The sequence below is a fragment of the Aulonocara stuartgranti genome, assembly GCF_965226115.1.
Source record: "Aulonocara stuartgranti genome assembly, chromosome: 4".
Lineage (NCBI taxonomy): Eukaryota > Metazoa > Chordata > Actinopteri > Cichliformes > Cichlidae > Aulonocara > Aulonocara stuartgranti.
This window is the reverse complement of record NC_138942.1, coordinates 4,378,473-4,394,551: the sequence shown is the minus strand read 5'-3', so window position 1 is coordinate 4,394,551 and position 16,079 is coordinate 4,378,473. Positions and strand designations below refer to the sequence as shown.

The 16,079-nt window shown below is 41.7% G+C and overlaps 1 protein-coding gene across 2 annotated transcripts; it reads right to left on the bottom strand.

Moving 5' to 3' along the window:
* Window positions 1-133: 133 nt before the first annotated feature.
* On the bottom strand, window positions 134-16,003 carry LOC309704636 (splicing factor U2AF 65 kDa subunit-like). 2 transcript variants are annotated; one of them, XM_082529954.1, is made up of 13 exons: window positions 15,959-16,003; window positions 15,441-15,632; window positions 12,249-12,423; window positions 10,110-10,213; window positions 8,972-9,123; window positions 8,776-8,892; window positions 8,115-8,253; window positions 7,476-7,595; window positions 7,073-7,152; window positions 3,414-3,536; window positions 3,253-3,339; window positions 2,858-3,100; window positions 134-2,725 (listed from the first exon to the last, which is right to left on the bottom strand). In XM_082529954.1, the coding sequence occupies exons 2-13, from the start codon at window positions 15,487-15,489 to the stop codon at window positions 2,594-2,596; spliced, it is 1,521 nt and encodes a 506-aa protein (XP_082386080.1). In that variant the 5' UTR covers window positions 15,490-15,632; window positions 15,959-16,003; the 3' UTR covers window positions 134-2,593. The 2 variants fall into 2 exon arrangements, with proteins under 2 accessions (XP_082386080.1, XP_082386081.1); XM_082529955.1 differs by lacking the exon at window positions 7,476-7,595.
* Between the last annotated feature and the right edge of the window lie 76 nt (window positions 16,004-16,079).

Sequence of the window (16,079 nt, the reverse complement as noted above, 5' to 3'; positions counted from 1 at the left end):
TATAAAGGGTTAACATTAAGGAGAAACTAATTATTATATCAATAATCTTATCATTCATCTTTATTTAATGGGTATGTTCAAATACATCTCACAGATAGTTCAGAAATAAAAACATCACAGCAGCAGCCAGGCGGTGGATGCAAGCATTTATTTGAGGCGATGGCGTGGAAGGATGGGGAGTCGTACAAACTAAACATGTTTTAAACCTTTGAACCATTCAAAACTGTAGAAAATACAGCAGTGTGTTTATCACCATCTGATGTGTTCTGTTTATTACAATAAAATACACGTTTGCCTACAGAACATCGCTGCATGTGCAAATACAGGCTTTCCTTCCAGTCTCTGGTGTCTTAGTTCATATTTGTGCCTGCACTTTCTAAGCAGATTTAAGATACTTCAGAATAAATTAATTTCATACATTTTCTTCAACAGATGCAAAACAGCAGCACACAAACAATAAAGCTTAAAAAATGCTCAGTTGGCTATCTACACAACTTAAAGGTGCTTTTCTCAGCATGTGTTCATCTGCTTTGTGGTTTTAATTAAGACCATGGTTACTTCGTCTGATTTTGAAAATTAATTTCTGAATATTTATGGTTAGACGGACACAGTCGACCTTTTGTTAAACCCTTGCACCTTTTTTTTACTGTCACTACAACAGGTTATTCACAAAAATAACGCAGGAAAGTGACATGATGTGTGGAAACTGATTAAAACCAACAACGGAAGAAGCGAAAATTACTTTTTTGAATTTTAACTTCTAGTCCCCCAATCATGGACTTCCTGTTTAATAGAAAGAGACCCAGTCAAGCAGCAGAAGGCGAAGATTTTATGAGCCGAATCTGCCTCCCTGTAAGAAAAACTAACCATTTAAGTTAGGACATTTTATCAACACTAGGTACTAACTAATACTAAAACTAAGATACAACATAAACATTTTTATTAGCTGTTTGGCTCCATTCATTCAGTTCATTGAAAAAGTCACACTCAGCCCCCTGCTGGTCTTCTGGATGAACTACAGCCACCTTTGGGAATACCAGGAAGTGGAATCGCTCTCTAATAAATGTAGAAAACGTGTTAAAATGTATTTAAAAATCGTATTTAAAGGTCTGAAACACTGCTGCATCCCCTATGAAGGCAGCAACGTATAAAATATTTCTGTATCCGAGTTTTAGTAAAACCGCTAGCTTTCATGACTGATCACGAGTTCTGATCTTTACCCAGGTCAAAGTTATCAGTAATCAATAATAAATCAAGCTGAAAAGTGCTGCAAATAATGATGGAGCTACACAGCTTGGCCAGAAGGAGGCGTTTTTGTTTTTTGTTTTTTTACCTGTAACCTAACAAAGTATCACAACAGCCAAATACACATTTGTTGCTCTAACAAAGTTCCTCTAAAAATAGCCTCACACCTTGGCAGACATCCTGAAACTGCTCTGGGCACTTTTTTTGTGAAGCATTATCAAAATTTACTTTAATTTCAGTGACGAGCGGCACATTAAAACTGCTTGTGGAGAATCACAAATCGAATCTGATAAAAAAAAAAATTCCCCAGATGCTGTCTGCACTTCTCACATTGTATTTTTTAAAAACTTTGATGTTTTTTTTTTCATTCTTCCCAAAATTGGCTAATCAGAATAAGGTAAGCTTTTTGGGAAGGAAAGGGGGGGGGGGGGGGGGGGGGGGTCTTAAAGACGCAGGATCTACAATGGTGTGTTTCACAGAAAGGATGAAAGTGAATAACAGTGTTTTTGAACAGAATCATGCAGAGCTGCTTTAGTGGAGTCCCAGAATAAAGGTGCAGAGTTAGAAATGAGAATCACATACACCCCTCAGGTGGAGGGTTTAACCATGGGTCAACTGTCCCTTTGTCTGATCAAAAGTTTCCAGCTGAAACTTTTCAAATTTGATTTTGATTACTCTCGAATTAAAGCAGCTTTTAGTGTTTCGCCAATCGAATGTATCTCTGACAGTATTTACAAAGTCGCCATTCAGGCTTTACTGACATGAAACAAGTCAACATTTGGTCTATGTAAGCAGCACACAGCACTGTATATGTTTAAGGAACATTAACATGTGACATATATAGCAGGAAATATTACTCTCGAAAAATAAATAAATAAATAAATGAACACCTTTCTTTTTCTCAAAGCCACGGAAGAAACATTACGATGGCTTTTCAAACCCGAAATGAACGTTTGTGCTCAGGAAGAAAATCCAGACATTTGACGGTTGTTTTTTTTCTCGTACAGTGCATACTTGATAGATAGCTACTCTGAAATTGTCAGGCAGTATTAGTGTAGGTAAGATACATGTCACATTCATTCTACGGCAAATGTTATGTATACTACAGTATCTTTTAAGTTCAGAATGAGTTCACTCACAGTCTGGGTGTTAGGCAAAAGCTGGAAGTTATTTAGTACTGAAGACACACACACACACACACACACACACACACACACTGCAGTCCAGCAATAAAACTGCTCCAGCTCTGGTCTCTAAAGGACAGGATCACGACGATCAGAGGAGGAGGGAAGCAGACTGACGCCCAGCCCACAAACAGAAAACGAGGAGGAGGGACGTGTCTGTGCTTTCAGAACTCGTGTCTGTGGTACATGTCGGGGTCGTAGTATTTGGTGACCACCACTCTGTTGGCAAACTTGCGTCCAGTGAGGGCTTGCATGGCTTTCTGACAGTCTGCAGCAGAGACGTACTCGACGAAGATCTGAAATGAAAAAGCGCCGGTGAGTCCCGAAGAATCGATGCTACTTACGCTTTATAATATATTTTCTGGCTATAAATCCAACGCCCCCTCGATGGCGGCTCACTGGACATGTACAGAGTGTATAAACATCACCTTTCCGCAGCCGGGTACTTCCACGCCGTCGACAGGCCTGGGGATCTCGATGGAGCGGACAGTGCCGTACTTGCAGCACTCCTCGCGGATGTCCTCGAGGATCTCCTCGTAGTCCTCGTCGTCCACCAGCTCCTCGGGCATCACCATATTGAGAAGGCACAGCACCTCTGTGGGCATGCCAGAGTTCTGGAGCCTCTGAAGCCCAGGCACCTGCAGCGTCACCGGCGTCTCTATGATGGAGGTCTGCAGCGCACACACAGCATAAAAACGCTAAAGCTGAGGCCTCAAAGTGCAGAATCCAAAACCAGCGACTGGCAGCATTCCTCTTTTATACACAGACTGTGCACATGATGCAAAAAATGAGACCACAGGTTCATGTTGCCACTTGTACTCACAGGATTGGCGTTTTTAGCTCCCACACTCGCCCTCTGGACGATCAGCTTTTTGTCGCCCAGCTGCATCCCATTGAGCCCGGCTACAGCCTGATGAAGAGCAAACAGACCTGTAGCCAAACAGCACAGCTCAAGATCCCACCAAAACACTTCGTCACCGTTACCTGATCGGTGGCGCTGATGTCTACGTATTCGCAAAAGGCGTAACCTTTCGACAGTGACGTGGCACTGTCCTTCACCAGGTTGAACGCTTTGAGCGGCCCGAACGACGTCAGGAGCTCCTTAACCTGCAAACAAGAGTCCGGGAGCGAGATCTGAGCTGGAGAACTCACCGCTGAATGTGTTTGTCTACTCAGTGAATTCTAAATGTCCATTTGAGACTCGAAAGCAGTTTAAGACCACGACACATAGAAGCAGAATGTGAGTCACTCGTAAGGTGCTGGGCTGATCTGTACACACTGCTGGAGCATTTTACACTGTAAAGATTTCTCACTACTACGCTGCTTCCTGGGAAAACTCAGGAACAACACCAGCACATAAAACTGTTCAAAGTCCTGAGAATGATCAATAACCCTGCAGCTTATTTCACTTTGTCGGTTAATCAATTAAATACAGGCTTTGAGTCATTTCCCCATTTTGCTGAAACAGTGTTTCCCACATATAGAATTTCCTTTGGGCTGGTAAAGGTATATCTGGGGATTGATTTAATAGTGCTGCTTATATTTTGAAAATGTAATCGCTGCTGCCTGGCTTGATGTGCAGGAAGCTGTGATGGCGGCCTTTCACGTCATTCAGCTGCTCACAGGAAGTGACAATTCCTCGCTTCCTAGTCATAATCTATGAATAAACCATACATGCAAGCAGGGTGGCATTTTGGTAGATGAGCCACGGAGTCGGCACCTCCTCATTTACATTAACTATTTGGGCTACTTTATGCAAATCAAGCTAATCTGGTTATACGACTCCTCTGAAAACTAGAATAAACACAGAGATGCTTGTGTGTTTTTTCTGTGTTTTAGTAACCTGCAAGAAAGCCTCCAAGCAAGCTGCCATGCTGGTTTTGTTTGGAAATCTACATCAGTACAGGAGGCTAAAGGAGAGGCACAGCACTGATGTCTCTTTCTAATCACTCTTGAAAAAAGGTTGTACCAGGAGTTTATCATCCTGCAGTCCAACGGACTAACCCAGCTGCACTGCAACTATCCCTGGCAGCACCGGTCCTTCTCCTGCTCTGGAGAACCTACTGTGAGGCTGCAGAGCAGGACGAGGACGACTGTCACCAGCTGCAGTTAAAGATGGTGGAGTCGGAGTCTGTTGTGCTATTGGATGATAGACTCCCTGGAGAGTCAACAAGCAAGTACTACATAATCCTCATTTCTGATTCTTTCCATGACCATGATTTACTAAACGTTCTATAAGACCTGAAATTAGTGACCGAGGCCATAAAGTCATTAGGAAAACGTTGCTGAGGTATACAGTCGACACTCTCCTGTCCAACCAAAGGAGGAGAGAGGAGTCGCCCCCTGGAGGCTTTTACGAAGAAGGCATGCTTAAAGTTATATTGTAACTTTAGAGGGGGTTTACCTTACAATAGAAAACACTTTGAGGAAACTGTTGTTGTGATTTGGCCTAACATAAATAAAACTGAACTGAATTCTACATTGGCTTTCAGATCAATAGGCTACATCCATGTTTTATACCATCTGTGTCTGTAACTTTGTACTGATTATTCGTAACCTTTAGTGTGTGCGTGGCTCCTCCCGAGCGCAACCACTACAAACTGAATTCAGATCTGTGGGAAACACTGTAAAATATGGAGTCTATGGATAATTTAGAGGCTGGAATGACTTAATTTTGTGGTATTTTAGCTTCAAAACAGACAATCGATTGAAGTGTTCAAACATGGTCAAATATATAAACAGATATGCATATAATAGTAATCCCATATTCAGTAGATGGTGTTAAAAAAAATAACTAAACTCCACCAACACAACCCCCAAACCTCAATGATCAATCCCTGGATCTTAAACGCGCTCCAAAAGCATGATGGGAGAAAGAAAGTAGCCTGTAAGCGACCTGCGGACTCGGAGTGTATCCGTGTGAGGACCAGAATGTCTTACTTGCCTTGTGTTACATGTTGGCATGGCAGCAGTAGATGAGTACTACTGAACAAATTATGAGCGCAGACTTAACGATCTTACAGGCCCCTAGCTGGGGACAAAGTGGGGGAACAAAAATGAAAGAGCTGTGAGTATCAACGCAGTGGCAGTGACTGCAAGTATTAAGAAAAAATAAGTCAGAGAATCACAGACATCAGGCTGCATGTGCTCTGCAAACTAACTGAGGCTAAATGAGACAGAATGGACAGTTAGAATTAAGTTTCTCTGCGTACAGGTGCACAAAACAAACTGTTTTTTTAGTCTTTAGCAAAGGGAAAGGCCACCTTTTGTTTGAGCTGCTGCAGCGTTTCTGGAGTTGTTTACTGACTTTCTACGTCCTTTCGTGAGTATGTAGTCAGGCACTAAATTTCCATTTAAAGGCATTTAAAGGTACTTTTTGTAATGACTCTTATTTTAATTAAAATCAGGGGGTGTATTGAAATGTTTCTGGGAAATTCTGATATTATTTCCAGATTTGCCTTTCCCATGATGCCACTGTAAATAACAATGTTCTTATCATTCTAGTAACTGAATGGGGTGTTTTATGAATCCTTCTGTATATCTATGAGTCTCACTGTTCCAAAACTGAGGGGTCCTGATCGCAGAACCACTTTACTCCAACAGCCAGGCCTCACCTGACACTCTGAGGCTGCGAGCTGGCTCATAAGAGCTCAGCATTTCATATTAAAGTAAAACTTTAACTTCTGAAACATGCAGGAAGCTAGTGCAGAGATGCCCTATTTGATGAACTGCTTCATTATGAGGCTAAACTGACATTTAAATGTTACATTTTAAATTGACAAACTGCACTATCTGGTGGTAAGAATTAGTACTGCACTAAAGTACGCCCAGCTGTAGCTCGATTTCAGTCGATATCTCCTCAACATTCAGAGGAATTCTCCATATAAACTTATATATAAATCTTATATATAAGTATATATAGCATTTATATATATTAGTGCTGTCAGCGTTAATCTCGTCAAAATGACGTTAACGCCATAACCGCCTTAATGCGGCAAATCTCCGTTAGCGAGTTAACGCGGATCGCCCCGTGCAAGGGCTGCACGGCGTCAACGTGTTAGCGAGTTAATGCGTTAGTGCCGTGCAGCTATATATATATATACATATATTGTTAAAGGCACCTACCAATCAACAAACAACAGAAAAATCCAGAAAGGCAAAGAAGAAGAATTTTTTTAACTTCTTAAGGTGGACTTTTTCTTTGATAATGACCCACTGGAATAAATACCACAAAGAAGTAAATTCATGTCACTTTAAATATACTGGACTTTGCTTACCTGTCTTAAATCAGTAAGCTTAGCATGAGAAAGGTGTAAGGAGTTTACTTATATTTAATGATTAATGTAAAATCAGAGATTCACCAAAATAAAAGCTGTGACATTATGGAACACAGGCACAAGCACTGTATGTTGTGTTGTTTTCTATTTTGTGCTTTTACACCATGCGGTCCCTTCAGCTATTTTGACTTCCATCAGAAGCCTTGTTACTCGAGACTAACCATATTTTTTTTATATATTTCTCACGTCACAAAGAAATGTGAAACGTAAAACATACTACGCATGTTTCAGGGTGACAAAAACCTCATGTGAGCGTAAAGTGAGGAAAGCTGAGCGCAGCTGTTCAGCCTGCGCTCAGATAAATACCTGGTCGTCATTAAGATAGTTGGGGAGGCCTCCTATGAACAGTTTATGAGGGGAATCGGGAACAACAGTGGAGACGACGCCTACACAAACCACGAGAAGAGAGAACAAACAAATCACAAAACAAATATGAGCTTACAAAGCACAAATGACCCATGAAGTAAAATCTAATCTGCTCATTTCCAGCTAGTAGAGTAGCTTTGCATGACTCACAGTTCAACAAGCTCCTGCCCCTTTAAACTATCTTTCTTCTGATTGGATTTCAATCAAAAGAATGTGTGGGGATGCTAAGGCTGTGTGATTAGTCAATAACGGTAATCTTGACTATTTAACACGATTATTTACTAAGCATCACATGTAATTCAAACGCAAATAAAGAAACCAATGTGGAGGTGGTGTAGAATACAGGCTTGTTCAGAAGGGGAGGTGGGGTCTGATTGGGGGGGTGGTGTTCTTGACCCTAAATCCCATCTCACAAGGTCATCCCAGGACGTCCAGGCAGCAGGACTAACATGCTTTGGGAGACCTGTGACAAAGAAAAATGGGCCAAGACCCTGAGACTTCCTTTAACCATGTGCTCATTGGGCCTCATGAAATCACAGGTGTTGTCAGATATAGATGGGATCAAGATCAAATCTAGACTGAACTAAATCAGATCTGAACTGGATTTCTCGGATAAAGCTGTGATGTCTCAATTATAATAAGAAGTTTATTCATCTCCGTCCATTTTCATCAGTCATTGTTTCATCCCAACTAGTCTACTCCCAAAATCAATACTGAAACTAAACAGAGGAGTGGCCACAGCAGAGCTAGAAGCTCACTGTGACGTCCTGCAGAGGTCTTAGCTCACATATACCGGTACTGATCTCATTAAAACCTCATCCTGGCTAACATGAATATCCACCATTAAAAGAACTTGTATATGTCAGGAAATAAGGTCTGGCTTCATGTAAGAACAGGTCATTTTAACTCTAACTAAATTTAATGACGTTAAATGACACTAAATAACTCTGAAGAGAAGAAGAAGGAAGCATCGGAGTCAAACCTGGGACGTGGAACGCCGGCTGCTCTGAGATTCCGGGTAACGGCCGATAGTCGTGAGGTCGTCTGATCTTGAGCGACTGACCCTGGAAAATGATCCCATCGAAGGCCATGGCCTGCGTCGTCTCATCCACAGACCGAAACTAGGAAAGAAAGTCACACTGAGTCACAGCGCCAACAAAGAACAATTCTAATAACACGACTGCTTCAGCAGGAATCTGATAAATCCTACAGTGAGCCGTTACGGAGGGTGAGATTTAACCTTCGGCTCGTCTGTGAAGAATCGCAGCAGAAGCCAAAACTGCGCAGACACCACGCACATGTATGCAGCAGCCGTGAGAGCCTGCAGCGAGTCAGCACATCGGTGCGCCTCACGTTAACTAGTGCTAGACAGCAGCTCAGACCTCTCAGACAAGCTGCTTGTGCTCAGAACTGAACATGACGTAATGTTACTGTGAGAAGGACGGGCGATTTCAACGGTCAATAAAAAATAAACAAATGAAAATGTAGATAAATAATAAGCACACAACAAATATTTTTTAGAAAGTTTAATTATCTACCAACAGAAAATAATTTATTAAAAATAGTTCGAATAATAAATATATAAGTGTTATTTATATATTCTTTACCAACCTAAAACACTGAACAGTAATATGAACCCTCACCTCTAGGAAAGCAAAGTTCTTATCCTGGTTAATCTGCACGGCGAGAACGGGGTTACTCGGGGCTTGTGAGAGTCCCGCGAGGCGCATCTGGGCGTTAAAGAACTCGGCCATGGACTCCTGAGGAGACAGAAATCAAACCTGAGGCGCCGCACCAGCAGGTCTGTTTGGTACGAATCTACAGCGACCACGAGAGTACCTCAGTCACTCCAAACGGGATGTTGCCAACGTAGAGGCGCCTGGCTTGTCTCGTCATCTGACTGCCAACTATGGGCACTTGTGTCGGGGCTGCAGCTACTCCAGTAGTGGTGGACGTTGCCAGCAGAGCTATTGTTGGAATCTGGCCGGCCGCTGAGGAAACACGAAGGAGGGACAGTGTTTGCTGCCAAATAGCTGCACACAGACGCCACTATTAATGTGTTTCAGGGATAATATCCCACAGTCAGACTGCAGAGCAACAAACACGTAGTTTTATGAAGCACAGCGAGTGTTTAAAGGTGTCAGCGTGGTTCAGAGCTCATCACAGAACAAACACGAGCATAGATTCTGTCAAATCTGATTAAAAAACTACAAAAAACATAAAATAATTTGGTCTAAATTAACACAAGCATCTCTGAATCCTCCAATCAGAGTGCTACCAGAGACCATGTTAATGGGTTATAGAATGAGATGATATGCTCATATGTTTCCTGGTTTGGCTGCCGATTGGCTTTTGGAGCAGGGACAGCACTACCACCAGTACTCAAAGAGCGCCATGGCTCTCTCACAGCGTCCCTGCATTAGATAATAACAGCAGACATCTCCATCGGCCATCCCAGATCCAACCTTCATACCTACTTCACGCTGTCGCTGACCAGCTGTGCAGAAAAGAGGAAGAAGCCAAGCAGTGCCTGTTCAGATCAAGCAAAGCAGAACGAGAAGCACAGACTGACAGTTTTCATCGTTTTTTAAACTCCGGTTACAAAGAAGCTCTTTGTGCGTTTTAACCTGTCTCCTCTGCAGCCGTGGCCGAGCTGAAGGATCAACAACAGCACAAACACAAACCAAAGCAACCGATTCCTTTATTTTCTTTTTACACTGGACCCTGGTGGCAGTGAACAGCAAAAACACACAGACAGCGCTGTAAACACGACTGTTTCAGCTGGTTCAGGATTTACGGCAGGCTGTCTGACTTCTCCAGCCCACATGTAAAGTAGCAAAGCTCAGATCGGGGTTCAGTGTTGGAGAACAGATGAGTTAGAGAGCTGAGGAGCACAAAGCCGCGAAGCAGAAACTCACTGCAGCTCTGCTGAAGTCTGATTTAGAGGCTAAAGAGGCAAAGAGAACAAGTCGGGTACCTTGCATAGCTTTATATTGCATTGGTGTGATGTGTTCAAAGCCAGGAGGAGGCACGTCCCAATATTTGCAGGTCCTTTTCTTCCTCGTTCGTCTTGGAGAGTGGCTGCACGCAGAAAACACAAAAACATCTGAGTGAAACCTTTCAGTGGTTACGTGAACACACAATTAATTATTGACACATTTAATTATTGACATATTTAATTAATAACACATTTAAATAATTATTGACAGTTTTAATTAATTATTTAATGATTTATTTATTTAATTCATTTTGGCACTTTTGTCCCCTTCATCTCTCTCCTTGATATAATTTTATCTGTCAGCCTCACCCATCAAACTAAGTGGGCGGGGTTAACACTGCCCATGCAGCTTCTCTAACATTTGATTGGTTGCCGTGCAAAGTAAGTCAAGACAAGTCGATCCTAGATAATCGATTGCTTGTGTGGGGCAGCCAGGTATCCCAGAATGAACAGGCAGCAATGGTGGTGGTGTAGTTTTAGAATACCCCGTTTTTTTGTCACCAGCTACACTTTTAACAGTGTTTTAGCCGCGAATGTCATGGCGGAATCTTCACGTCTGGTCAGGTTGTCAACATAGAACATGTTCACAAAAGTGCTCAGATGTTTTCAGAGATGTCACTAGCTCTGCTAACAGTCAGCTGACAGAGTGCACCGAGCTCACAGCCCCCGTGTTCCAGCTTAACGGGTGGGGGTGGGGGGAGGTGTTACGTTAACCGGTTTGTTTACATATTCCACTCTCCGTGTTCCACATGTTGCATTCGCAGATTCTCATTTTCACCGAACGATCGTCTCTTTCCGCCTGGTCTTGTGTCTCTGTGCTTCTGTAACATAAAGAACGAGCTGACATTTTTCTCACGACACCAGCGATCAGCTCAACAGACCCTCAGTTTACCTTCATGCATCCTCCTCCTCCTCACCTGTCAGCTGTTTAACACCTGCTGCTAATTCAAGAGACACGCCTACGTTACCTGGTGATAGTCACAGTTTGACTGGGCAGCCGGTGCTCGATATAACGCAATGTCGGCGCATTTTTCTGCACAACATAAGTAAATATAGTTCTTTTCCCGAGCGTAGAGCTGCTGGAGCTTGTTTCCCAACAGAGCACTTTATAGGCGAACCAGCTTTATCAGCGGCTGATGTCCAATCACCGGCACACAGCTTTGAAACCTCACCTGAGTTTTAACTCTCAGTGGTTAAACGCTGGACTTCATTCACTCAGGTTCTGTCTGTCGGGTCATTTTTACTTCGCTGTTTTATTTACAACTGAAAGAATCGGTTTGGCTGAGGTTAAAGTTACGTTTCATAACTGCATAGTTTTACTGAAGTTTAATGGTTCACTCTGTTAGACTTCATCATGAAGACTGCAACCTGGACAGAAATATTACATCATCAGTTTTTGCCGTGAGACTGGGCTGGGCAGACATCTCCGAAATCATCGAAGCACTTTTGCAAAGACGCTGTATCTTGACAAACCGACCAGACAATATTAAAACGGTATTTGGTGACACACAAACAGGGTTTTTCCAAAGTTCAGTTCTGTTAGTTTCAACATGCCGGTTGTTGTGTGCTAAAAACAATGGCCACCAGGCCAAACCAATGGTTTTGACTCCATCAGTGTTAACCCCGCCCCCTGGGTTTGATGGGTGAGGTCGACAGATAAAATTATTTCATGGTGAGACCTGAAGGAGTCAACTGTGCCAAAATGAATTTAATAAATTATTTAATGGTGTATTTAATTAATTCATTATGGCGTCCTGGCGTTCCATACAACTCTTTAGGTTTAAATTGTGATAAATAAATGTGTAAAACTACAGATAAAGTTCTGGTAGCTCATTGGCCAGGCCGTCCTGAGCCTTATGTTTGACACCCCTGTGTTTACTGTTTTGGCTGCAGGAATATCCAAATCTCTGGGGTAAATAAAGAGTATCGTATCTTTATGTGACAGTGATTGGAATGACATCTTTTGCTACTTTATGAATTCAAAAATATTGAATTCAGAATTCATTCATTCAGTAATGAAAATGAACATTTCTTTCACTTTGTTTATGGTCTGAGGATCTACAACCAAACACGGTGTACACGGACTCATCCTTCCTAGGAAGCCATGCAGTTTTCCACCTGTGCTTCTTGTGGTCTCGGGAGGAGCTGCGGCGATCCCGGCTCTTCCTGTCCCGGCTACGGCTGCGTTTCTCCCGGCTGCGGCTACCTCGGTCTTTGCTCCAGCTGCGATGCTTGTCACCTCGTCCGGGAGATCCGCTGCGACTCCTCTTCTTGTGCCGCTCCCTCTCTCGCTCTGTGAGGTCAGGAAAAACACGGGATGACAAACACGACAGAGCAGCAGCGCTTCTTTTTTGAGCAATAAAACCAAATGTTTTCAGGCTGTACCGACACCGCTTTACTTCAGGTACACTCCGAATGATTTTACTCGTCCACCTCACCTGAGATCAGCCTGGTTCCCAGGAAATAAAACTAAGTTGACATCTCTAGTTTCACAGGAGTTTGCCCGGAATATTGGAAAGCTTCAATAAACTCTGAGTTCAACATAAAAATTTTCCCCAGTGAGCATCCAGGCCAGTAGATCAGAGTTTTACTGGCCTCTTTTACTTACCGGCAGCTTAATTTCAAAGAATATTACTTAATTTATCAGCACATTTAGGGGATAATATAAAAGTATAAGAGAGGAAAAACATTAGCTAAAGCAGTGCTAGAGCAAATACTGAGACCGGTGGCTGGATTTAAAGATACAGACAGTTTTCATTTCTTCCTCATTCAGTTGGCTGTCGTGTCATCGCCATCAGTGACCAACCAGCCCTAACCTGCTGCTCTGGAGATGGACAACAAGGACCTTGTTATGGACAAACTTTAAACAGATGTGGATCCATGGCAGTCAGAATTCTTATTTCTTTTGTACCTTAAAGACTTGAGAGAAAAAAGACTTTACACATATTCAGACAGACAGCACAAGGTTAGGGTCTCTGCTGATGAAGTCCTGAACATCAGAGGGTTAATGATGTCTGGTGGTTTAATGGCCTTTTAATGTGAAAATACTGACTCTAAGAAGAAAGTAGCCATTAGTGAAGGTTCGTTTTGATCGGTGGAAACAGCGTCACTTGCCCGAATGGGTCAGCAGCTCATAACCCTGGTGTGGTTGTTTTTTAACCTCACAGGCTGTGATATCGCTGTAATTTTCCATCAGTAGAAGCACAATTTACTACTGTGGATGTGACAGTGCAAACAGCTCTGCTGGAGATGAGTGGGGGTGTCAGCCTCTTTTTGCAGAATTGATTATTTTCATGTCATTCCATTAACTCTTTAATCTTTTGAGTTCTACAGATAATTGCTTCATAATTATGGTGTAAATATTTAATAGATCTACCCTTTTCACCGCTGATAATTAAAGAAATTCTCCTTTCTGTAGTACCTGCAGGGTCTGACACCCTTGGATATGTTGCTGATCATATATCTCTGAGAAAAGTGGCAGTTTAATGTGGCCTTTCTTCTTGGCTGTACAGTTCTTAAGACCTTTTAACAAATCGATAAGAGGTATTCTTGTTTTCTGTGTGGATCTGATCCAGCTGTACCGGAGCTCTTTGATTAAATGTCAGGCTGTGGACGAGGTCTGTTTGACTTTTTATTTTAGTATTTAGTATTTAGTATTTTAGTATTTATTTATTTATTGTCATTGTCAAGAACAATGAAATTGCGTTTGGGGCTTCCATACAACCCAAAAAAAAAGAAGAAAATAATAAATACCCCTTAAAACCCAAGTGTACATATTTAACCCAGTGTGACTCCAATGCAATAAGACAATCCTTAGCAATAATGTTCGTAGAAATTCAGACAAAGACCTGAGAAACATGACAAAATACAACAATGCAACCCATTTTATTCTTTCTTTGTGACTGGAAACCTTGTTTAACTTCGCTGGCATGTTTTTATTATTGCAGGTATATTACGCATTATAAGAGATTAATAACACCTAAATGAATGAATATAATAGCAAATATTCACTGGAGAAGCTGGGAAAAAGTTAAAAAGATTCAAAATTGATATTGGGTTAAGTCTGACTGCTGTGACATCATTCAAAGATGTTAGTGATGGGAGAGTTGGACCGCTGCATAAAGTTATCCCAGCTTATCCCAAGTATTCTCAGTGGCACCGGGTGTGCAGTCTGCATTGGCCAAGAAGTGTGTGAAAATCATGTCTCATGCTTACTGAACCACTCTTGCACAATCTGAGCCCAACGAATCCTGGCATCATTATCTTGGAATATGCTGACCAAATGAAGGAACATCTGATCACAAAACAATATTCTACTCTTTTCTTTACAATTTTTAATACACACACACACACACACACACACACACACACACACACACACACACACACACATATATATGTATATTTTCATAGGCACGTGAGCTTGTGAAACATAATATATTTTTAATAATATATTTTTTTGACTAACACGACTTGAATGAATTTTCATTCATCCAAGTAATAAAAAAAATTTTAGCCAATGAAATATGAAAAAAATTTAAATTTAAATTAAAATTTAAATTATTAAAATGTATAAAATAAAATGACATTTTGACAGAACTTCAAAACAGATAATAAATAATAAATGAAATAGGCTTTAAAATAGTATTAAAAATAATAAACTAGTGTAGGGATTACATATGCAGATACACGCAGACATAAGTATAAAGTGATGATAAGTATGTGTTAAGCTCAGCTCCAACTCCTCATTATTACTGAAACAATTACAAATAAACTGTTTCCTTCATTTTTTTGTCCTTTTCTAATTTCTTCCCTAGTGATGCTGTTCGATCCATCACTCAAAGATTATTTGTTTAATTAATTTGTTAATAACGCGTTGCAATACTTGTTAATGGATGCCGAATTCAGAAACAGTACCAAATGATTCAGAAAGTGCCGTGTTACTACATTTCTGCCCGCAGGTGTCTTCACGGTGCAGGAGAAAACTATAAAGAGGTGCGCGGTTTTCCTGGAGTTTGGCCTCCTGCTGCCTCAGGTAAAATTGACTGTGCGCTCTTACCGGCACCCAGACTGCGTCCAGGGCTGTGTGACAGATTTAGCAGCTTCAGAAGCAGGCTGAAGTCTAATCAAAATATGATCGCACAGATAAGACAACTAAGCTGAGTCATAGAGAGGAAAAGTACGCGCTGAAGTTGGTGTCAGGTCGCGATATTCATTCATAAAACCAACTGAGCGAGCTAACGGTCCGCGCCGGCGCTACGCTGCTAGCTTGCAGAACGAACTGGGGCACAGACGGACGGCAGCACTCACCCTGTCGATTCTCGCTCAGCTGTTTCTCAAACTCCTCGAAATCCGACATGATGTGTGTCACGCTGCTGTGAAAAGAAAAATACGGCGGCTCCGATGTGTCTGACGGGAAAGATGAAGCGACCTGTCCGCTCTGTCAGCGCAAAATCCAAGAGCTCCTCAGAGTCAAGATAGACTCACAGCATCCGGCAAGCCCTTCAAAATAAAATCAAGCGGAAGTTTAAAATTGTAACATTTAGCGGTCGCAAAAGAAGAAATTAAAATCCTAAAACAAAAAACAACATTGCATTTTATATTGTTTTTGTTGTTTTAAATCTTCCCCGTTATCAGTATTACTTTATTATTTTAAATTATTTACCTGCTGTTTTATTTCTAGCTGGTATTTAGTCCTTTCAGCTTAAGTATGTCACACAGTGTTAGAACTCCTGAATTTTTTAACGTTTTGGTGCATTAATTTTCTGCACATTTCAAACATGTTACACATATCTTTGTTTTGGAATGACTTTTAGGACATAGCTTACCTGACGTGGACTTCAGTGAACACTGAGCAACATTTTCTTCTTTTCTTCATCCCCACAGTTGCCAAGTTATTGAGTCCACCTGGTGGTCTGCTGCTTTTAAAGTCCTGTTAGCACCAGGATT

Coding starts and splice junctions, on each gene's coding strand:
- LOC309704636 (XM_082529954.1), bottom strand. CDS start 15,489: ATGTCGGATTTCGAGGAGTTTGAGAAACAGCTGAGCGAGAATCGACAG. Junction 9,124..10,109: donor GCAATATAAAGCTATGCAAG/GTACCCGACTTG, acceptor GTGTTTCCTCAG/CGGCCGGCCAGATTCCAACA. Junction 2,726..2,857: donor AAGTACCCGGCTGCGGAAAG/GTGATGTTTATA, acceptor TTTTCATTTCAG/ATCTTCGTCGAGTACGTCTC.